At 38.7% G+C, this 24,817-nt stretch overlaps 1 protein-coding gene across 5 annotated transcripts in view; it reads left to right on the top strand.

Annotated features, from left to right (window-relative positions):
- ADGRG6 (adhesion G protein-coupled receptor G6) overlaps nt 1-14,018 on the top strand; it is a 136,096-nt gene extending 122,078 nt beyond the window's left edge. For 4 of the 5 annotated variants that reach the window (XM_087718351.1, XM_087718352.1, XM_087718349.1 and 1 more), the window contains 3 exons: nt 83-184; nt 3,417-3,569; nt 11,268-14,018. In XM_087718351.1, coding sequence (XP_087574477.1) covers nt 83-184; nt 3,417-3,569; nt 11,268-11,446 — 434 coding nt within the window. In that variant the 3' untranslated portion in view covers nt 11,447-14,018. Of the gene's footprint in view, nt 1-82; nt 185-3,416; nt 3,570-5,302; nt 5,350-11,267 lie in introns of all 5 variants that reach the window. The other variant, XM_087718353.1, reaches the window with a different exon arrangement.
- Nucleotides 14,019-24,817: the final 10,799 nt, after the last annotated feature.

Below are 24,817 nucleotides of genomic sequence, written 5' to 3'. Positions count from 1 at the left end.
AAGGTATTTGTGTCTTTATGTGTGTTTCTTAACATTTTTTTACTAAAAATATCCTAGATTTTATTATTATTTTCCTTTTCAGGTTTATTTATATTTATATTCCACTGTGCAATGAAAGAAAATGTACAAAAGCAATGGAGAAGGCATCTTTGTTGTGGACGATTCAGGCTGGCGGATAACTCAGGTAATATGACCCACCCTTTGTAATTTTTCTCTCTTAATTGAGCCCATAAAGCTAAAATGTACATTATAAGGTAAACCTTCATCCATGTGCTGACCTGCAAAGACCTGCTAAGCGCAACTTTCTGAAATGTTTAATAGAATCTAGAAAATTGAGAATGTGCCATTTCTGCAAATGATGTTATTTCAAAGAATAAGAGTTTCCTTGCAATGTTTATGTAAATGTTAGAGGAGATATTAGAAAATAAAGTCTGAAACAGAGCAATTGCTTTGATCCTTTTATCTTAGCTTTCACTGACTTAAATATATGTATTTATAAGCCTGGCAGAATTCTCATTTAGTAGATAAATGGACAAGATCCATATACTGTATAATTGTCATTTTATTCTATGATTTCTTACTTTAATTAAGGTCAGTTCTACTCATTATTAAAGCAAAATCAACTTCATCTAGAATGAGTTACTTACAGAAATGTCCTTGTAATTTTCTTGGAAGTTATATGGAAGTTATTTGTCTTTGCCAACTTTCCAGATTTCTTATTTAACTTCCTAGTTGTTGTATGTATATAATCCCAGGAATTAATGGAATTTTAGTAGTAACAGGAATTTAAAAGGAACTTCTGTAGTAGCATTGACAGGAAGTTTTGCATAATTATATACTTCCATTGCTTTCTGTTACTGGAAAGCTGACAGCTTAGGTTTGAGACCTGAGCACAGCATTACATGTTGAACTCCTATTACTCACCCCAGCTCCTGCCAAACTAGCAGTTCGAAAGCATGCAAATGCAAATAGATAAATAGGTACCACTTCAGTGGGAAAGGTTACTACGTTCTGTATTTTCATGCTGGCCACATGATGATAAAAACATATCTCAGACAATGCAGGCTTCCTAGGCTGAGAATTAGAGATGAGCACCATCACCTTGAATCAGTTTTGACTGGACAAGGGAAACCTTTAATTGCTCCTAATCTTTTTAAAATTGTCTCTGTAGCTTAGAAAATATTGTTTATAGCCTCATCCACTTCATAGAAGCTAGTTGCCTACGAACATTTGAACACCCTGAGTCTACTAAATGAGGAATGTTCATGTTTATGTATTGGGCAAATGGATATATCTTTCTGATTTATGTTGGTGGGTATATGGTTGAATAGTTTCTTTTGCACGTTTGAGAGCTGGCGGAAGAAAAGATATGAGTAAAAAGCATAAAGGATCTTGAAATAGTTTCTCTTGAGGTTCTCTAATGCATGGGATAGGAACTAAAAGCACTAAAAGCATATAAAGTGTATTTTAAAAACATCTATCAGAATGGTGAAATTCACCTCACTTCTTCAATCAAGATTCATTTATGTGTTTCCTTTTAAATCCAAAGGAATTAGTTAAATTAAACTAAAGTTTGAATTGTTCCAACCTCCGGTTTAAGATGTAATCATACAGAATCTTGGTACAGAAAGTCATTATTTAGTGGTTGCATTTAGGGAACATTTACATTTTAAAATAATTTTTATTAAATGTTTTTACATAGCTAAAAGCAAACATAAAGGAAAAAAGAGAAGAGAAAATATTTCATTTTTCATTTCATTTCATTTTATTTGTCTTGTATGCCGCCCACTCCCAGAGGACTCCGGGCGGCTCACAACAGACAAGGGAAGGGGGATAAATAGACAAAGACAACACTTTAAAAAAGACGCAACATTCACAATTTCCGTGGGCTGGATGTTTCACAAGTCCCCAGGCCTTCTGGAGCAGCCAGGACTTGGTGGCTTTGCGGAAGGCCAGGAGGGTAGTAAGGGTCCGGATCTCCACGGGGAGGTCATTCCAGAGGGCTGGAGCTGCAACAGAGAAGGCTCTTCCCCGGGGAGTCACCAGCCGGCATTGGTTGGCAGATGGAATCCGGAGGAGACCTAAGCTGTGAGATCTAATCGGTCTCTGGGAGATAATCGGCAGGAGGCGGTCACTCAGGTACCCAGGTCCGATGCCATGTAGAGCTTTATAGGTAACGACCAGCACCTTGAAGCGGGTCCGGAGACTAATGGGTAGCCAGTGCAGCTCGCGGAGGATAGGTGTGACATGGGTACCTGGGTGCACCCACAATCGCTCGCGTGGCTGCATTCTGGACTAACTGAAATCTTCGAACACTCTTCAAGGGCAGCCCCATGTAGAGCACGTTACAGTAGTATATGCAGAAAAAATAGTTAAAAACAAAAGATAAAAAGACTACTTCTACATTTCTTTACAGCAGTTACAAACTCATTATCCTTCCTCCCTACAGAACAGTACAATAGTCCCTCGTCCCTTATTCAATCTTTTTACAATTATTAAATCCAGAAATCACCATTTCAATATTTTACCATTTTCCTAAAATGTTCCCAGTCTTTAATAAAAGTATTTATTACTTTCTAATAAGTAGGTCATTTTTGTCATTTCTGTTGGTTCGGCCATCTTTACAATCCATTCTTCCATTGTGGGCATTTTAGTATTTCTCCATCTGTTCCAAGTTATGACAGTGCTGAACGAATAGTGGTTACAATTGATCCTTAGGGTTCTGGCCGTCCCAGGATCCCCAGGATCATGTGATGATGATCTGGGCGCTTGGCAACCACTTGCATTTATGACCAGTTGTAGTACCCAGCAGTCATCTGATTGCCATTTATGACCTTCTCTGATGGCTTTCCCAATAAGTCAGTGGGGAAGCTGGCAGGGAAGGTTGCAAGTTACTGGAGTCTCCACCACCTACACATCTTTCTCAGTCCCTCTGCACTTGCAACCTGCAGGCTATTCAGGAACTACTGCACAACCTCTGCCTTCTTGCTACACCTTTCTTGCACACCCTCCCTAAGCTTTGTGGCATCACCCTCACATACACCCTAGTACGTCCCTGAGCCTTGCCATGCATCTCTCACTAGTTACACATCCCCTCACTCCTTCCCTATGCAGTAGAAACCACCCCTAAACAAGAACTATTTGTATCTTATATAAGTGACAGGGTGGGGATAATTTCAAATGTTTAAATATGAATAATATCATTAACATGGCAGTGTCACTGCATATATGAATTTCCCATATTGTAAGCACAGATGTATGTATGATTGCCCGATTTGCATAGTAAAAGGTAATAAGTACACTAGGGAAAAATGAAAATGATTTGTGCTTTCTTTAATTCCATTCCTTTACTTCTTTTAAGGTCTGACTAATTATTTCAACCTGTTATGCAATCTTTTGCTTTCATTTATTTTCAGACTGGAGTAAAACAGCAACTAATATAATAAAGAAGAGTTCAGACAATCTGGGGAAATCCTTATCTTCCAGTTCTATTGGTTCTAATTCAACATATCTGACTTCCAAATCCAAATCCACATCCAACACCTACCATAAGAGGAACAGCCATTCTGGTCAGTAGTTTTCAATATGAAAAGTCTAATTTTAAACTATCTACCCGAGATAGCTTGGTTTACATTGATGTGGAACCTTAGATAAGTTATGGACTAGAAATGCATCCATGGGAATTAACCAGAATTTGGCTGGGATTCATCTGCCTCAATGCTATTTTTTTCCAACAGCCCATTCAAGTGACATATATCAGCAGAAGGCTCTCAAGCCCCACATTGTATTGAGTTATCTTTAAGATTACCAAAAGCTAAAACTTATCAAAATCTAAAACAGAGTAAGATTGTTGGCACTTTTCAACAAAACACTGCTAACACTCCTTTTTTATATAAGTAACATTTCTTTTAATTTTTATTTATTTTACTCATCAAATGTCTACATCTCACTTAAGTGATTTTGGTGGGTTACAGTTTTTTTAAAAAAAACCATTGTATTGAGTGCAAAAAGAAAACACTAAAAGTGTTTAAAAGTATTTATAATTATTGGCATATAACCCCCCATTGCATTAATTGCAAGAAATCTTTTTAGTAGTCTTCTTTTTCATTAAATATGAATCAACATAACAGTGACGTGCGGTCAGCTTTAGGCCTGGTGAGGCACTTTTTAGACTTGTGGACTTCAACTCCCAGAATTCCACAGCCAGGCATGCTCAGTTCTGATTTAAAGCGACAGCATTTTTCCCCCTTGCAAAATTAGTTTTCCCATTCTTTTTCTTCTCCCTCCCTCTCCTTCCTCCCTCTCTCCCTCCCTCCCCCTCTCTCAAACAGACACATGCACACAGAGAACTTCGATCCCTCTCTCATTCACTCACTCTCAAACACAAACACAGAAGTTGGATTGGATATATTTTCCAAAGGCTTGAAAGCAGCTCCTCTGCCATACCCCACCTTCCCCTGCTGCCTTCCGATCAAACTTTTTGAATTCCTCCCCACTCCCCACACGCACCTTTTCCAGCTGTTTCAGAGACGATTTCAACTCTGCTTCTCCCTGCCCTGCCCTCCCCTCTTGAAAAGCCAGAGCTCTGTCAGACTGAGCTAGTTGCTCCCAGAGAACTCTAAAAAGCCTCTAAAAATGCCCTCTACAGGAGGCGAGAGAATACATGCCTCATTTGCATAAGGAATTCTTTGCTTGTTAACCCTTGCTTAACTCTTAAAAGGCGAAAAATTCCTTATGCAAAAGAGGCCCCTAGTTCTCTGGCCTCCTCCTAGTTAATACTGAGAGCAGACACCAAGCCACTGTGACTTGAAATCTGGTAGCAACTTCCCTGGCTTTAATTATTTTAAGAAAATTATTTAAAATCCTTTCCTTTCTCTGAGGAGACTGGTGAGGCCCCGCCTCCCTTGCCTCTAGTGACTGCACGTCCCTGCAACATAAGTAACTAATTTGATATGTTGTTGTAAATTAGAGCTTTATTTGCAGAAGTTCTACATTAGATAATAGATTTTCTTTAAGTAACTGAAGGTGATTATTTCTCCTTGGTCATGATACAACTTAGTAATCTCTTTTTAATATAGGCGACAAAAATATTATGTTTGTGTGCAAAATTTATGTTAATCTTTCTTTCTGTATTAACTGCTTGAGTACACCTGCATAAAATACAGTTATTCAAATTGGTATGTTATGCTTATGTTTAAACATAATTTAGTAATTTACCTGGTGGTGGATATCTCCAAGTAATTGTTGAATTATTTCACTGTTCTCCAAAATTGATTCAGCTGCTCATATGTTTATGGTATAGATAATGTCTTCTAAGAACACATCCTCACCAGTGATTGAACATTCAAGGTAAAGTGTACATCACATTTGCTGAATGCATGATTTCCAAGCGCTTGCATAAGGACACTTGCATGAAGTTTGAATCACCAGAAAAGATTAACTAATCATACATATTGCTTCATTCTATACTGTGCATCTTTCTCTGTCATTAATTCTGGCTGACTATAATTTGGTACACAAGAGTGTTTTTGATTATGGTTAGCATGAAAATGAAACATTCAGGATTCTTTGAGATAAACATCCAAGGGAAACAGCTTCATAGAATGCATATTGTTAGGTATATATTTTTGTCTAGTAGCTGACAAGAAGAAAATAAAAAGGGCACCATTAAAGTGATTCACCTAATTTCAGAGGTGGGTTCCTACCAGTTCGCACCTATTCGGTAGAACCGGTTTGTCAAATCTACCGAACCGGTTAGAAGAGATTCCACCAGTGGACCCAGAAACAGGCCATACTTACAGAAAAGGTTCCAAAATTTTTTGAAACCCACCACTGGTCCTTGGGTATGATTATTCTACACTATCATGCTCATATTACAAAACTCAGTGCCTTTGTGAAACGTAAGGATGACTACTGTGTTTGTGGTGCAATCAGAACATTGCGTGTGTTGAAGTTGTTTTAACGCAAACCAAAGATGCGTTTTAAAAAACAAGTTTACATCATATTCTTATGCATGCCAGTGCTGTGTGTGAGGTAATTTAAGGTGGTTCTGACAAGTGTCGTCAGCATCTTCATATCCGGTCACATGGGCAGCAAGCCACTCCCATCTGGTCACATGGGCAGCAAGCCACTCCCACAAAGGAGGCCACACCCACAGAGTAGGGTCGAACAATTTTTGAAACCCACCACTGCCTAATTTGTAATAATGTCTGCAAGAAATTACTGTATTCTCTGATGCTGAACGATTTTCAAAACATTAGAAAAAGCTTTCAGTTACCAACCTACTTAGATTTTTAAAACATGCAGTGAACATAGACAGTATATTGGTTCAGACTTATTTTTAATATTTAGCCCACCTAATGAAAGTGGACGAATTCTGCTGGATTCAGCTATCATACAATGACCAATAGAGACATCCCAAAAAGCTTATAGGTAGGAAATGAGGAAATTGTCTTCTTCAAATATTTCTCCCTGACAGTTGGTTTAAGCCATGCTGCCTTTGAGCCTCAGCATAATATATAACTATTAAGCCATTGCTCCTATTCTCTATGAATATGTCTAGCCCTGAGGACTTAGACTTGCTACCAGTTAAGTGTGTGGTCCATGGACTCCCAATCCCATATACAGCATGTACATGTTCATACTCCAGTCATTCAATTTTAGCCTCCAAGAAAGGGAGCAAGCATTATGAACATGAAAGCAGGCAGCTGCCATCCCCCTTCCTGCAGGGGCCATCTTCCTCAGACTGGGTAGGAGAAGTGGTCATGAGGATGGCATCTATAAATAGGTCAAGTTATTTTGCATCAGCTCTTGAAACAGTCTCCAGCTACCAGGATGGAGGAGATCTCACCAGCTGAGGGAGGAGAGAGAAAGAAGGAAGGAGCTGGGAAAGCCTAAAATAATGGTAGAAGTTTCTCCACTTACCTTGGTGTGGGAGAAGAAAGGCCCGAGGGCTGGAATATCACCGCATCCCTGAGTTGCTGCAATACATTTCTTTCTGTTGCAGATATGAATGAGCAAGTCTGTGTGCCTCTCTTTGGTTCCTCCTTCACCATCTGCTTGAGAAAGAACTGGAAAGAAGAATAAAAACTGCAGTTCTCTATTCCCTCCCCCTCTCCCATTTCACACATGGATTTGGAGGATTAAAGCTATTCCCTCTATAAAGGAAAAGGGGAGAAAGAAATTTATTACATCATCCCAAATAACTTGGAGCCATGATAGGGGTGAACATGAACTAGCAGACATATCTAAGTGAATAGGATGGAAGTGAATAGCATGGAAGGCTAGATAGATGGCTTGGTTCCCAAAAGACGAGAGCTGGAAAGAGCCAATTTGAGGCTATTATTAGGGCTAAAAGATCAGAATGAAGGCTGTGCAATAAACCTGGTTGAGGTATCTTTTAAAGCAGTGGCCTCCAACCTTTTGGGCACCAGGGACCGGTTCTGTGGAGAGAGGTTTTTCCGCAGACGGGAGGGGGCATGGTTTTGCATGCAGCCTGCAGCCTGCAGATGGGGCTTTGCTTGTTTATGTGGATCAGTTTCTGGCATGCCATGGATCATGGACCCCTGTTTTAAAGGATTGATGACAGATTTGTGTGATCCTCTATTCTGGTTCGTCTTTTGCCTTCATCAGGCTTTTGTTGGAGACTTGAAAGTATATCCCAATGGTGGGATGGGGGGGGAATTAATGGGTCTTCCTTAGATAAAGTGAAGCTTTCCTTGGAAAGATTGTCTGCTAATGAGGCTGAGCTACAGAATCCAGCATCCCTTACTATTAGCCAGACTGACTGGGGCTGCTGGGAATTGCAATTCATCAACACCTGTAGAGCTACATGGATTATGGATTAAAGTGTGTCTATTTAAATAAGTAACTATTGTGTTTATGAATAAAATATTTTATAATCCACCTCTCAGGTTAATGAGCTGTTAATGCGCTTCTAAATTTGCTTTCGCACATTTCAGCAGCAGATGCTGTTTTGCTGTTTATTTCAGTACGTTTCACCTCTATGGCTGACTCCAACTTCTAATAGAGCGAAGGGAAATCTTTTCTATATTTTTCATGCTATGGCTTATTTCATATACCTCTGTTGTATCTCTTCTTATTGATCTTCCTCCTAAAATCCTAAACACTGTAGGAATATGTGCTTTAGCGCTTAAATCACATATTTATATTGATTAAATGCATATAACATAACATGCAAGAAATCATAACTACACCTTTTCAAAAAATAGTACAACAAAACCAAAGTAAACAATACAAAAATGTTTGCAAAAAAAATCATTCTGACTATATTTTAGCATACCTACACTTTTTTCCATGAAAAAAAAATCCTGTGCAATTTGTGTTTTCTTGATTTGCATTTCATAAGTAAGTCTAATTTTAAATCTACTTAATTTTAGCTATACATTATTCTATATTGAGGAATCCTTTCCTTCTTGTTAATACTTGTGAGCAGTTTAAATTTTATATAGTTGCTTGTTTGGATAATTGAATGCTAATTCTTTTAAGGAGTATTAGTCTTGCATAAATATAATATTCACTTTTCAATAGTAACACATACCAATTGTGGTAAGAATTCAGCAGGTAAAATCTTACTCATTACATACCTATAAAATAATGTGTTTAGTTGTATATTAAGAGGAACATTATATGAGCACCATCTAATGGTCACATTTAGATTAGCAAAGCTGCTCACTATCTTGAACTCTCCAGCCTTTACTCAAAAGTTTGTTCTAGGTATGCTTGAGGTTGAAGTTACCAGTATGAACACAGCTGACTGAACTCAGTTGGTGTCAGCTGATATTTGAGCCAGTACTGATTATATCATAGTATAACTCTGCCAAAGTCCGAAACAATATATTTTATCTACCAAGCATTATTGAAAATGAATTCAGTAAACTCTGTCAGTGTTGTTATAGACATTAATTGCATCCAGGGCAAAATTACATCCTTTAGTTTTAGTAGAAAAAATACTTTATCAAGTTCTTTCTCTTTTTACGTAATATATAACGCTATTTATTCTGTGTAATAAAGACAGATGAGTCAATATTACTTTCACAGATATTTAATCACATGTTCTTCTTTCTGGGTTAATCTCTACATTGAAAACTATCCAGTTCACACAAAATGCATTTAAACATGATTCTTCTTTCTCAAAATGTATTAACTAAGTGCATTTTGGCACCTTTTATGTAAAACGAATGTTTTAAAGATTGGTGTGAAAGGAACTCAGGTCACCAACTGTCATTAGAACCTCCAATCACAGGCTGTGCTTCGCCCGACCAATTAGAACGCAGCACAGGCTGTTGCTGGGTTATAACAGAATGCATGCTGGAATTTGTGCCTGTCCTAATTTTGATCAGAACTTGTAAATTTCAGTTGTGCCAAGACTCTTTAGTTAGATAGTTATGACGTGGAATATTTTGTTGTCAATAGCCATACCATCTGATTTTGCCCAGCATATGGGAAGCACACAATATAAGCAGCATGATGGCCTAGAGATGGAGCTCTCAACTTATAATCAGGAGGCTGTGAATTCGATCCTAGCTAACAGCAGATATTTCTCTTGGTTCAATGAGTTATTGTCTGCTGTGAACTCTGTGTAGGCGTCAGGAAAGACATCTGGCCAGTAAATGCTTGTGTTCCTTTCAGGCATCCCAACTCCACCCTGATGCAAGGGTTTACAGGGTTGTTAACATAAAAAAAATGGAAATACACAATATAATCATAACATAATAGAGGGTGAGAGACAGTGCATGTTATAAAAAAAAGAATATGAAGCTGTGACTTCCAGTGTCAATTCTGTACCTTCTTTACAGCTTGAAGTTATGTCACCTTTAGATGCAGCAGAATCACTCTGAAAGTGAGATGAGCATTACCTAGATTTGATAAATAAATAAAACCCTAAATCTATAGATTCTGCATCTCTGGAGGTGGTGTATGGGTTTTACATTCATTTCAATGTAAATAACACAGTCTATGTGCACAAATGAAATGGAATATGAATGTAAACTGGTAGTGAGGAACGCAGTCAAAATCCTTTCTCAGCACATAATCAGCTGAGTCTAAAAATGGTGAAACCTGTAGCCATTACTATTGATTTTAGTGCAACTTTCCTAATTTCAGCAATTGAGTAGTAAAAAAAATGAATTTCTTTCCCCTTTTTGGCATGACTCTTGATGAGATGTATTTTCTGTTGTCCTTATTCTGAATTGGTTCATACAGTCAAAATTTATTGTTCATGTGACATTATCCTGAATCCTGTTCAGAATGAAGCAGATAACATCCCCTGCTTTCTGTAATCACATTCCCAATACAAAAACAGACTCCAAATGCTTATCCAAAACAGCATTTAATTGTGAGTCAAATTACTGCAGTTTGATACCACTCCTTCAATGATGCTGATGCCATTATTTCAGTAGCCATGTAGATCAGCATAGAAATGTCATCCAATAACTGAAAACTAGAGCTAAATTTCAGATCATGTAAGAAGCAAAATTCGATTTGCACTTCTAAATAAATCAGGAGTATAAAGGTGTGGTGTTCATTAGTCTAACCCTACTAATTTACGGCTCCCAGAGGATCAGTGGGGCTGAATTTTTCTGGCTACAGATGATACAGATGAAATGAGTACCTTAAGACTTTAAAACACTCATTGCATCTCTCTCTCTCTCTCTCTCTCTCTCTCTCTCTCTCTCTCTCTCTCTCTCTCTCTCTCTCTCTCTCTCTCTCTCTCTCTCTCTCTCTCTCTCTCTCTCTCTCTCTCTCTCTCTCTCTCTCTCACACACACACACACACACACACACACAAACACACAAACACACATACACACACACACACCTTATTCCTTAGAACCTCTTCAAAATGTGAACAATTAATTGTTCCGATTTTGAGAGGTTTTAAGGAGTAAAATGCTTAATTCTTAAAATTTAAATCACCATTTTGCTACTTCTATTTCCTGAACCTCTCCCAAATGGCTTGTTTATAATTGCCTCTCTAAAACACAAAAATGATGACATTTTCTAAGAAGATAATAAAGGAAAAACTTTTAATATATGGTTGTTATTGTGCAATGTAAAGCCTGTTGTAATTATCAGACTGGCAGCTTATATACTCATAGTATGGATTGTAAAAAGAAAACCAGAATTCGGAACAAAAAACATATACTTTATGTATTTACAAAGGGGTTGTCTGAGGTCATCTGGTTGGCAGTAAATTTTGTTTTCAACATTACTGACTTGTTTTGTTTTGTCTTGTTTTTTAATCAGACAATGTTTTTCTTGACAAGCCTTCAACAAAATACATCCAAGTGGACATGGAACAGACGTCAATCATCCCAGTTCACCAAGTCATTGACAAAGTGAAAGTTTACTACAATACTCAATCAGACAATTTCTATAGAAATATGATCATGTCAGATTCCCTGAGCCATAGTACAAAATTCTGAATATCTGGGTTTCTGGAAGAAGACAAGTCAACAAACAGCATAAAGATTATTAAGTGTTGAACTTGTGGGACTGGCTGAAGATATAAATTCTATCTAAATGTTGTGCTTTATCCAGTTATATAAGCTGTTCAGCTACCTATATTTGGCGAAACAGAACATCTAATTAATTCTCTCCACTGATCCAGCATTGATGCTGGCACTCTTTTATCAACAGTTCTCAAGCATCTACACAGTGACATGTTTATTAATCCCATTTATAATCATGCAAAATTAAGAATCCTGAAACGCCCAAAACTAAAGCTTGTAACTTCCAAAGACATTTCCAGAGCATGCTGTTAAGATGTGATATGTGTGTGTGTGGGGGCGCGCACACACGCATGTGTGCGGCACACATGTAGCCTTACACAGAGAGAGCTATACAATTGTGCATGTCTGTAAGTATAAATGGATCCCCTTGTTTAATATAATCAAATCTTCTCTGAAAAAAGAGATGATAGCATATTCTGCTTGTGGCACAAGCAGAGGTCTGATTGTGCAATGCTAGAGAGGTCATTTGAAACTTTTTTTCTACACAGACAAGACAAAGAAAAACTATTTTTTAGAGAATTTATGTGCCTGATTTAAAGAAACCAAAAGTGCTTCAAAGATTATCTTAACTCTTAACTCTTGCTTGCAAACTCTGGGCCATATTTATTATTTTATTATTTTTTAATGGCAGAAGTATTGAAGTGTGCATCTTTGATTTTGGAAGAGCTTAATGAAGTGTTTTATGTTAACTTGAAAGTTTGCCTAGTTATAGACCAAAAGAAACTGAGCTGTTGAATATGTCACGGTTGCTATGCATCTTCATCATGATCAAAGAATAGAAATTCTGAATCAGTCCAATATTATATATAAACTTTCATCAGTTTTTTCCTAATTTGCTTTATTTTTACATCCTTATTTATGTGGAATTCCAGGCTGAAGCATGTTTTCCATTTATTTATGTCTTAAGAGCAATGTTTATTAACCTGTACAAATCAAGTTACTGCCAATTCTTACACCTTTTCACCCAGATAGACCTTTTCCAAGATATGTATTGACAAATACTTAACAAGAAATCTTTATCATTTCAGATATACACAGCTGCTGAAACAATTGAGATTTTCACACGTAAGCATAGCGATCATGCCATCTATTCTTCCCTTCATACAGTATTTTAAATTACAGATTATATTATTACATTCTCTGTAGCACATATACTTAGATTTACTAAAGTCAGTACACCACATCTCTAAAGGAGAATGTTGTTATGTTCATTGTTTACAAATATAATACAAATTCTCTTTGTATTTGGAGTTAAGGACTCCAAATAGTTTTAAAAAATTATATGCTAAATATAAAACAATATTTGTCACTTGCTCAATTCTTTAATAACTCTTTCTGTGTGCTACTTTATTTAATCTCCCAGTAATATATAGCATAATCTCCAGTATGTCTTAGAAGTAATTCCAACTGAATACAAGGAGGCTTATTTTAAGGAAAATTTGTACAGAATTGCAAATTTGTCCAGTGACTGACAGGTGATCATAGGATTTCCCCCTCTTTCTATGGCAATAATCTCTGCATGCTTATTTTCAAAATACATTTCAACTCCATCTGTTTTATAGCTGTTTAAGAACTACAATTTATTAATTTTCACCATCAGAATTGTCAAATTAAGTTGCCCCGTAGCACCAAAGTTCTTTGGCTTCAAATTATTTAATTTGTTTTATAATCCCTAAAAGGAATTATTTGTCATGGGTTAAGGATTTAATTTAATATGAGTGAATGATTCCTTATGACATCAAATTATACCAGAATTTGATGGGATCAAATAGCTTTACTGAAGAGAATGTTTTGTTCTTATGTGCCTTCTAAAAGATTAGTTTATATCTCTTAATAAATTTCAGAAAGTAGCTTATGTAACATTTCTTCTGGATAAAAATATTCAAAATAAGGGAAAATGTAGTTCTGCATATGGTAATTAAAAGTAAATAATATGAAAATGGTAAGTAATGCTTGACTTTCATTAGGAAAATTGTAATACTTTAGTTTCCCCTTAAGATGGTTTTATCTGACCAGATTAATGTGAAATGTGCCTATATTTTAGCCAAATAAGAATATTCTTTGCATTTACTACCATGTAGTAATCCTTAAAAATTATATCAGATAAATAGTTTTTCCAGTGCTGTTTTTTCATCATATCGTCTTTCTGTATAGATCTTTGGTTTTCTTATCAGCAAAGCTTAACTTTCTTTGTATATATTTATTTATTTCTGAGGTTCAAAATACGTCAGCATATTTCAGCTGCACTCTAGCAGTCTTTGTAATTATATGCAAACTTTAAGTGATAGGGAGAAAAATAGGTTTGCGTTTGTGAATATGTCTGCATGTTGGATTTGCTATGTGTACAGTTTATTGGGTAAGCTTTTGTTTATCACGGAAATACTGATATAATTTCAAACATTAGTTTTTAGGGACTAGTGATACAATTTATACAAACATTGTAACATCAGTAGTCTAAGTCATTAAAATTTTTCAAAAATTGTGAGTGGCTCTTGATTCTTTGCAACTGATCAACGAAATTATTTGGTAGAATGCCGAATAATAACCTATTTCAGTGATGGCTAAACTTTTTGTCATCACATGCCGAAAATACACGTGCCTAGACCTATAATGCAATGCGTGTGCATCACACAAACCCGCACATGCGCACACAATCCCCTGTGTATGTGCACGTGATCCCACATTCTCCCTCGCCGCCCCCCGGCATGCGCCCCACCCACACCTGCTCCCGTTTTTGGCTTTCAGGTTGTTGCAGGAGGCCTTCCAGGCCCAAAATGGGGGGAGGGGCTGCACGCACAAACACCCCAGTGTCCTGTTTTGGGCCTGGAAAGCCTTCTGCACCAACCTGAAAGCCAAAACAGAGGACAGGGACACTATAGAGGCCTCAAAATGCAATGCAAGCACCCCCTGTGCATTTATCTTGCCCAACACGCATGTTCACATATCCCCCACATATGCCTTGCCCCTCACGCATGTGCAGCAGAGACCCGAACACCAACTGGCTAATGGGGGCCCCTGCATGTACAGTGGAGCTGGGCTGGGAGAACAGCTGGCATTCCCGCAGCGAAGGCTCTGCGTGCCACCTGTGGCATGCATGCCATAAGTTCGCCATCACAGATCTATTTCTTCCAAGTAATCTTTCTTCACCAGAATTTGGAGATGGAAGAGTTAAACCAGACACTGAAAGGACAGGGAATTCTAAACTCTGCCCAATGACCTTAGGGTCACAGGAGACTACCTGACTGAAAAGAGAGGGATGACATAAGGGGGAAGGCATTTTTATGTATTGTCGTCATTTGCCACTGTTTCTGAATGCAGTAACCAACCTTCCTTTCAACTCCATACTTGCATAAAGCATTCCAAGATTCAAGTCTCTTCACTTTATTCAATAAACATAAACCTTTCTCACAATCATATCTTTCTCAATGACCTGATGTACACACCAGCCCAGGTTAAAGTCATATCACATTTGCAACATTTTACTCGTAACTGCTTGTATCTTTCCAGTCCAAATTTTGGAACTTTGCCAATGCAAATGTGCTCCTTCCATTCATTCTGACAAGACTTTCCAAGGGCAAATTAAGATTTTGCATTTGCTAAGGATGCAGTCTTCACACCACACACAGAAAGTAGCATTTATTAATCAAACCTTATTCATATTTAAACTTTTCCCCAGTTACACCATCTATTTCTGCAGCTTTACCATTATTCAAGAGTCACACATTTATTAAATCTTTTTCAGCACTTTTTCCTTGAACATTAACATTTATAGTATTTCTTACCATCCTGTGGGAATAATTGCAGAGACCTGCTCGCACAGGATGTGCCGTAGTGCACACGAAACAATGAAAGCGCATGGGATGTGGAAAACAGGATAAATGACTCATAAAAGTAACTGGCCATAGCCAGCGCTGGCCCTAAGTGATAACATTGTATGCTAATGAGTGTAATAAGAATAAAAGGGAGTTTCGGATTCTGTTCTGAGCTCTCATCCCGAGACATCTTGCCTGTGTGTCTTATTCCTCATGAGAGACCACCACACGTGGTGACCCTGACGTGATCATGTGCCAATGGATACGTCCCTGCTAACCCTCTGCTTACTGCCTGGAATAGGCTCGGTGCACCCGACGACGGCGCTGGCGACTGACTCTAATTCATAAGTATTAGAAGTATTAGGTGGAATGTCTGCAGCTCAGAAAGTTCATGTTGAAGAGTTTAGGCAATTAGGCAGGAAGAAATATTTAAGCACCCAAGACTGAAAAACTACCAAGCCTCTCTCTAAATCAGAGGCTGTCAAATTGCTTGCTTACGTTTGGGCTAACTGTCCATCTTATCTGGAACATGGCTCCTTAAAAGGAGGAGGAAAATTGGCACAGTCCTCCACCAAGTTCCGAGGGCTCCCCCAGATGTTCTTTGTCTGTGGAAAATAGCCTATACATTGATTCAGACACATGCTGAATCCCCTCTTCATCCACCTCCTTATCCAACAACGTCTGTTATGTTAACAACTCCTGCTCCAGACATACGGGTTTGCCAACCCACGGCTCCTGAGGGTCTTTCCCAACCCGCGTTCTGTCAGACTACTGCTGACAGCCCCTCTGGCCACGCCCAACAGCCAGGAATTATTAGAGGAGCTTATCAAAAAGCAATAAAAGAAAGAGGTTTAGACGCCTCCGATTTGCAGGATACTGAGTTGTTTCCAGTCACATACCAAAATACACAAGCAGGTATTGTTTTTGACTGGGAACCCGTGCCTCTGGTAATGATTAAAGAATTAAAAACTGCAGTAAAGGATTATGGAATTACCAGTCACTACTCCAGAGGACTTCTTAATTCTCTAGCGGGTGCCTATCAACTGCTACCGCAGGATTGGAAAGATTTGGCTCGGATGTTCCTTAATGGAACCCAGTATGTGGTGTTTGAATCCGAGTACAAAAGGGAATGCTTAATAGCCCTACTATGTGTCAGGCTTTTGTGGATTTTGCATTACAACCTTTCCGTAAATCTCATCCTACTTTTTTGGTTTACCATTATATGGATGACATTTTGGTTGCGGCTCCTGGCCCAAAGGGTACAGTACAACTTGTGCTATCGGAGCTTGTTATATTATTGGCCACGTTTGGTCTTCAAGTAGCCCCAGATAAGATTCAGACCCATGAACCTTTTTCCTACTTAGGCCATAAAGTTTTGGCCTCGTACTCATCTCCGGTAGTACCCTCCATCAAAATACCCTCGCCTTTGACTTTGGTTGCCTTGCAGCAAATTTTAGGCACCATAAATTTTGTAAGATCCTTTTTGGCTCTTACCTCTTCACAATTAGCCCCATTATTTATGGCATTAAAGGGACCTTTAGGCCCCTCTTCTATTGTAATTCTTACTCCGACTCAGGAGCAAGTGTTTAGTTTAATAAATGAGGCAATGGCCACACATTGGGTGGATGGAGTTCTACCAGACCACCCACTCTCATTGGCAATTTTTGCTACTCCTCCGTTACCCACTGGGGCGCTTATACAATGCCATGACAAAAAAGTTTACGTTGTAGAATTGTTACACCTCCCTCATACCCCACATAAGTCCATCAGTTCCCAGCCTCATTTAATGGCTCTTTTAATAAATAAGGCTCGCTTTCGAGTTAAATGCCTTATTGGTTTTGATCTTGCTGGTTTGTATGTCCCCATTTCTCTTACTGTTTGGGAACCCCTCTTGGCCACATCTGATGTCTTACAACTTTCCTTGGCCGATTGGTCGGGTTTTGTGCCTTGTCATTTACCTTCTGATCTCCGTTTTCAACTTTTCCTCAACGTTCTCCTTTCCCTGTCTACTTCCTTGGTAACCTCCCCTCTTTCGGATATGTTGACGCTTTTTGTGGATGGGGGAAAAACATATGGTTCTTGTGTGTGGCAACAGGATGGATCCTGGCACACAAAAATCACCCCGCCTCAATCCTCTGCTCAATGTGCTGAACTTTCCGCTACGATTTTGGCTTTTCAGACTTTTCAGACCATTTACCCTTTAATTTGATTTTGGATAGCCTTTATGTGTATCATGTTCTTATTTCTTTGCCTAATTCCTATGTTTCTCCCTCTTTGGACGACTCTCTCTTAAGCCTTTTTCTTACCCTTCGTGTTTGTCCCTTCTTCCCCACCCATATTCATAGCCACTTGCCTTTTCCGGGCATGCTTCAAGAGGGCAATGTCTGGGCGGATGGAGCTGCTTCTGCAGCCTCCTCCATTTTAGTCCTTTCCCCAGTTACTCCATGGGATAGTCATGCATATTTTCATCAGAATAAAAAAGCTCTTATGAAACAATTTTCTCTTTCAGCTCAGGAGGCTTCAGCCATTATTCAACAATGTCCTACCTGTAGCCTTCAAGCACATGCAGTTCCCCAAGGTGTCAACCCTCGGGGGATGCAAAGTTGTCAATTGTGGCAAATGGACATGACTCAATATTTGCCATTTGCCCCTTGGAAATATTTACATGTTTCCATTGACACCCACTCAGGCTTTATTATGGCCACCCCCCAACGGGGTGAGGCCACCAAACATGTTATTAATCATTGTATTCGGACTTTCTGTATTTTGGGTAACCCAACAGAGTTGAAAACTGATAATGGCCTGGCTTACACTAGTTCCGCCTTTGCGGCGTTTTGCCATCGCTGGTCCATTATCCATAAATTTGGTATTCCTTATAACTCCACTGGTCAAGCCATTGTGGAATGAGCTAATCAAACTTTGAAAACTGCTCTTGCTGCACACTCCAAAAATAAAGGGGAAAATAACCCCGGCTTACCTGGAATACAAAATGTTTTAAATCTTACTCTTTACACTCTTAACTTTCTTAATGTTACCGGCACCCCGGGTCTCACGGCCACCAGCAGGCATTTTTCTGCTTCTCCCGCAGACACTCCACGTCCACAAGTGTACTACCGACGTCTGTCGGACCCGTCCTAGAAAGGCCCTGCCTCTCTTATTACTTGGGGCCGTGGTTACGCCGCAGTTGAAGACCATGGTGAAATTATCTGGACACCTGCTCGCTGTGTCCGGCCTTACATGGTGCCTGCTGATGTTCCCTCGGTGTAGTACACATGACTTGGGGGCCTGGGGTCCCAATTCTTATTTACAGGACTTGAAGAAGGTTTCACACCTTTTTAATTTAACTAATTGTTGGATTTGCTTACATATCCTGGCTGATAGCAAAGGTGGCATGGTGTTACACGCTATTCCCTTTAATGAAACAGGATGGAAACAAGCTACCTGGCCTAGAACGCTAAGTTTGCTCGACATCACATATGCTGTAGCCACCTGTGTGCAGGAACCTGCTCATTACTGTTTTTCTAGCACAGGCCGATGGACGAATGCAACATATCTTGGCACCTACACTAATTGTGAGACTCTGATTCCGTGGAATGGATTGGCTACTTGTTGTAATGCCATTAATACAACAGCGCCAGATGGAGTCAATAAATACTGGGCTTGCAGTCAAATGCAAGCCATGGTACAGTTTGCCAACTCCTCGAAAAAAGGAACTTATGACATACCTAATATGTGGCTCATATGTGGTAGAAGGGCTTACCAACAGACTCCACGAAATTGGCAAGGCGTATGTACGTTAGGATTGTTGGTCCCGAGTACATATGCTATGAAAGAATTACCTAGTGGAAGAATTCGAAATAAACGAGACACCTTCTCCGAATCCCCCCTGACGTTGGGAGGATCATCCGGGACTCAATTTTCTAGAGGTGTTCTCCCTCCACTAGGTGTTGCTATGAATTATAGAGATTTGCATAAATTAAATAATTGGACTGTTGTTATATTTAATGAAACCATTACTGCTCTAAAATTAGTTAATCAGGAACTGGGGGAAATACGTAGTGTAACATTGCAGAATCGTTTTGCTTTGGATATTATTTTGACTGCAAAAGGTGGTGTTTGTGCTTTGATTCATTCACATTGTTGCATGTACATTCATGATAATCAACCTAATATTTCTGCCACAGTGGAAAAAATGGAATCCTTGGTACGTAACAACCCCCTGCATAGTGATGGCTCTGGTACCATCAACTTATGGGGGGCTCTGTGGTCATGGCTACCTGATGGCTCCTGGCTGAGATCACTGATTCCTGTGATAATAACCATCATTGTATTGCTGGTGTTACTTTGTTGTTGTATTCAATGCCTCCCATCCCTGCTACAAACGTGCAAAACCCTCCTTCCCTCTAATAGGGCGGACGCTCTGGCCATGGAAACCGAGGTCCGTCTGAACTTAGAGGAGGTCTCCGTTGATAATATAAAAAAGGAGGAGATGTGGGAATAATTGCAGAGACCTGCTCCCACAGGATGTGCCATAGTGCACACGAAACAATGAAAGCGCATGGGATGTGGAAAACAGGATAAATGACTTATAAAAGTAACTGGCCAAAGCCAGCTCTGGCCCTAAGTGATAACATTGTATGCTAATGAGTGTAATAAGAATAAGAATAAAAGGGAGTTTCGGATTCTGTTATGAGCTCTCATCCCGAGACATCTTGCCTGCGTGTCTTATTCCTCATGAGAGACCATCCCACTCTTTGAAATCTCTAAAATGGTCCTTCTGGCATACCATCATTTCAGTTTCATTCCGTATCCATTTTAATTCCATTTGCTTGCTGGAAGCTTGTTCTCTCCTCACAGAACCATCTTTTCAACTTTACGTTATATATTTCCACTCTCATTCTTTGCAGCCTTTTCTTGTATCAAATTTTTCTTCAGTTCTTCATTTTACCAAGTATCTTTTTATGCTTCCCATTAGCATAACTACACACTTGTATAGCACTCTGTAACTTCATTCTTTTCACTTTGTTCTTAGTTCCTTCAACATCTTTCTTCACATTCAGTTTGTTAGCTTAGGCGGATGTACAATATGTTTTCATACAAGTCTTGTGCATTCTCTTCCTGCAATCATTCCACTTTCACTCTGTCTTCTTTCATATCTTTCCCATCATCTTCCATTTTATTTTTCTCCCCAAATTACCTTTACAGTAACAAAAATGGCTTATCTGATATTCAGAGTTCCAATCACCTTTCCCTAATCTTCTCAGTCTTTCTGAAACAAATAGCAATTGCACTTAAACTTGTATACTGCTTCACAGTGCTTTATAGCCCTCTCTAGGCAGTTTACAGAGTTAGTATATTGTCCCCCAACAATCAGGGTCCTCATTTTACCGACTTCAGAAGGATGGAAGACTGAGTCAACTTTGAGCCAGTCAGAATCAAACTGCTGGCAGTGGGCAGAGTTAGCTTGCAATACTGTATTATTTTTTATTTTTATTATTTTTTATTATTTGTATGCCGCCCTTCTCCAGGAGGGACTCAGGGCGGCGAACAACTCAAAGGGGAAAGGGAACATAAACAACAGTACACATAGTAGTCTAACTACTGCACCACCATGGCTCTTATGCTTTGTGATAATTATGAAAGGGAGAAAAAGAACTGAGTGTCACCATACTGAAGACATCCAACTCCAAATACTATGATGACTTTGCTTCATATAGATATTAAAACAACAAGAGTGACAGATTGGTTCACAGCCTAGCATCCATGAGGCCAAGCAGAGATCTCTCAAAGCTGTATTCTTGTTGCCAAACCAGGTTTGAAACTTGACTGGAATAGATAATCCATATCCTCCAAGTACATATGAAATGAATGTAATTCTGAATGTAATGTAATGTAATTCAGCAAAGGCTACAGCTTTAAAGTTAAATGATAAATATTAGCAGATGCATATATTGATAAATACTAATTTCTGGAAGCAAATCATAAGACCTACCTTATAATTTTGATTACCAATCCTACCAAATACACTTGCTTATATACAGTTGGAAATCAGGTGAACTTTGACACTGTTAGGAGCTATTATGGATACATAGCAATTTCTGTGACATAGAGTCTATTATTTGAGATCATGTTCTGCCTCCAAAGCTCATAGGTACTATTTGTTTCGGAGTAAAATTAAACTTTGGATGGGGACAGTTCATAAAAGAAGCTTTCTGTACTTTACACGTATTTTACAGCTCCATTTGTTTCTTCTGCCCCATCTTTTGAGAATTATGATGTGATGATCTTAGTGACTTAGCATTCCTGTATTGCAGTAGTTCTCTGCATGTTTGCCTCAAAATAAAAATAGAAATTATGCAGAAACCTGATTGCCTGCATTAGCTAGCATGAGCCAGCAGAGTGCAATATGGCACCACTATTGGTTGTGCATTGAAACTTTCAAAAACAATTCATTTCTGTATGCAGTTGCAAACAGAATTGTTTTGAGCAGAAAAATCTACAGTCTCATCTCATATCCTGAAGGCATAGCACAACATAAAGCAAATTTTAATTCTGCATACTTAAGGTAGATTCAACAGTCATGGATATTGTGAACACTAGAAGAGATAGAAAAAGAAAAGCCTATCCATAATGCCTTCTTTAGACAGGGCCCTTCATCACTAAAAGATAGATAAGCCTATTAGGGAACAGAACAATGACTCAGCTCTCAAGTTACATTCCATTTTCATGTCACAGGGCATGTTTTCTTTGATTAATTTTAAAGTTTGTATGAATATTCATATCCCATAATTCAATATTTGTTCATTTTTAAATGACTATTGAAAAAATTACTTGAGGCACAGAAAAAGAAGAAACCACAATATTTGTTGATATGTTCTGTTGTTAGAATCCTTTTGAAGTTTGCCCATTCCTCTAAAAATATTATTTATTATTCCAGAACATATGTATATGTCTGTATACATAATCTACCAAGAGTGGATTTAAAAAACACTACAGTACATTAAGAGAACCATGAACATTGGTGTTGAATATTACTGGATAGCCAAGAAAACAAAACAACCCAGAGTTCTCACTTGAGAGACAAATGACCAGGCTCAAATTGTCATACATGATTTGTTTCCAAAGACCCATCACTCTGGAGAAAGCTGTAATTCTGGGAAAGGTGGAAAGAAAGACAAGCAACAACCAGGAGAACTGCAACTACCCTAGCCATGGCTGTACCTTTGGAAGACTTAAAGGACTAGCTTCAAGACAGGTTATCTCAGATTTAAAAAAGTCTTTGGCTTGATGGCATATCACATTGGTTACTTGAAATGTAGCCTTTTCTCCATAGTATCTGATCTTGTGGGGTTGGTGTGCTTTGTGTTCCTTTGATTACGCAACGTTATCTATCTAGGCCCCACAAACATGCCTTCTCGGTAACCATGACTGGCCTCCAGAATGGAGGCATAGCTGGAGATCTGGATAGATCCCACTCTACTGTTGTTCAGAGGATTCATGAAGTTTGGGCTCTTCTCTCTGAATGGGAGAGTGAAGGCCCTTGCTTCATTCCACTTGATGTGTCATACTTGCTGTCTTTTATCTTTATTTTTCATGAGCATTGGTTTTATTAATATGTCTTTGATTGTTGTGAGACCCTAGAATCACTAGGAGTTGGGTGGCATTTATTACTTTAACAAATTATTATGGTATAACCAATCACAGATCATCCCATTTGTTGACTACTCCACATAGAGTTCTTTTACTCTAATGTCATCACATTTTCTTCCTAATTTTTACCCTAGAGTTATGGAGAATCCCAAAAGGCTGTTGGAAAAGACTTCTAACATGTTCACACACACACACACACACACACACACACACACACACACACACACGGATGCTAGAGAGAGTGTGGCTTACTCAGAGGCATTCAACACAGCTAAGGGAGAGCATGTGATCAAATAAGTACTGCACTTTTCTACATTCATTGTTACATTACATACACAGGGGCCAAAGATACATTACAACATTGTGACACTAGACATTCTGCTGAAGCCATTGGAGTCTGTGAGAATTTCTCTGTGTCTCAGTTAAAGTACTAACCAAGCAGTGGTGTGATTCAAATAATTTAACAACCAGTTCTCTGGCCTAATGATTTCTTATAACAACCAGTTCACCAAACTGCTCAGAAAGTTAACAACATGTTCTCCCAAAGTAATGTGAAGTGGCTGAATCCCACCACTGTAACCAAGAATTTGGAAGGCTCAGGGTTTATCCATTGTCATCCGTGGAAACCCACGTGAGTAATCTTTTGGTAGGATGGACAGCCAATAAATTTTATAAAATAAACTCAATGGAGTGATTTGAAGCTACTCCCTCTCCTTCTGTCCAGCCCCCTTCACACAGTTGCTGTTCAACAAATAATAAATTTTTCATTTTTTGTTAATTTATAACAGCTCTTCAAAGTTTGATTTCCAATGGACCACAGGCTAACTGGAGTCTTCTGTTGTATAATAGCTGCACATCTTTTTTTCTGAAAGGCAAATTCAGCTACATGAGGTAGTATGAGGAAACAGGGGAAAGAGAAATGATAGAAGATAAAGGGAAACACACTGTTCAAGCTATGTTTTTAGTAGTAGTCAACATTGTATAGAATGCAGGGAATGTGAAAAAGTGGAGAGAAAGTAAGAAATTAAAGGTATGAGTTAAACATGAAACAGATAAAACTAGTATTTGTATTCACACCATTCTGAAGTACAATGGAGCAAAACATTCTCACCTCGGTCATTTTTTACTGCAGCAGAAGATTTATAAGTCCAGCGTCCTGTTTCCTCAAGTGGCCCTCCAAACAACTCATGAAAGCCCACAAAACAGAGCAGAGCAGTAAATATAGATTTAGAAACAACGTATCAATGAAAGAGCCCAGGCTAAACAGATGGGTTACCACAGGTATCAAACCTGCAGCATCACATTGCTGTCATGTGATGTTTTGCAATGTTTTTCCCCTTCGCGGACCTGGGATGGGCGTGGCCTGCATGTGACCTATCCGGCCCACAGGCTGCCAGTTTAATGCCGCTGCGTTAGAATATATCACGTGTTTTTCTCAAAGTTATCTGATCATTTCAAAAGAAGGAATTATAAGAATTAAATACTATACCCAGGGTCTGAATCAGGGCAAAAACAACTAAGCTAAAAGGCAAGCCTAAAAAATGAAGTGCAGAACATTGATCCCAGAGACGTTAGGTTTCCCCCCCTTTGCTGCAAAGCAATGGAAAAGGCTTCAGCTGGAAAAGGTATTTGGGACAGTTTGAACTAATGTGTGGGAAGGCTTGGCAGGCTTTGTATCTTTTTGTGCACATCTGGAGTTGGAAAAGAATTTTCCCTAACATAAAAAAAAAAATAACATGAGGTAATCTGTTAAAGCTGTTTGTGTATGGAATACCTAATTTCTTTCAGACTTACATTTAGAAACATAGAAACAAACTGACAG

The sequence above is a fragment of the Thamnophis sirtalis genome, unplaced genomic scaffold, assembly GCF_051295495.1.
Source record: "Thamnophis sirtalis isolate CommonGarterSnake01/CBP01778 unplaced genomic scaffold, rThaSir2_p1.2 scaffold_6, whole genome shotgun sequence".
NCBI lineage: Eukaryota > Metazoa > Chordata > Lepidosauria > Squamata > Natricidae > Thamnophis > Thamnophis sirtalis.
Note: the sequence above shows the minus strand (reverse complement) of the source record. Positions and strands in the feature narration are given on the sequence as shown.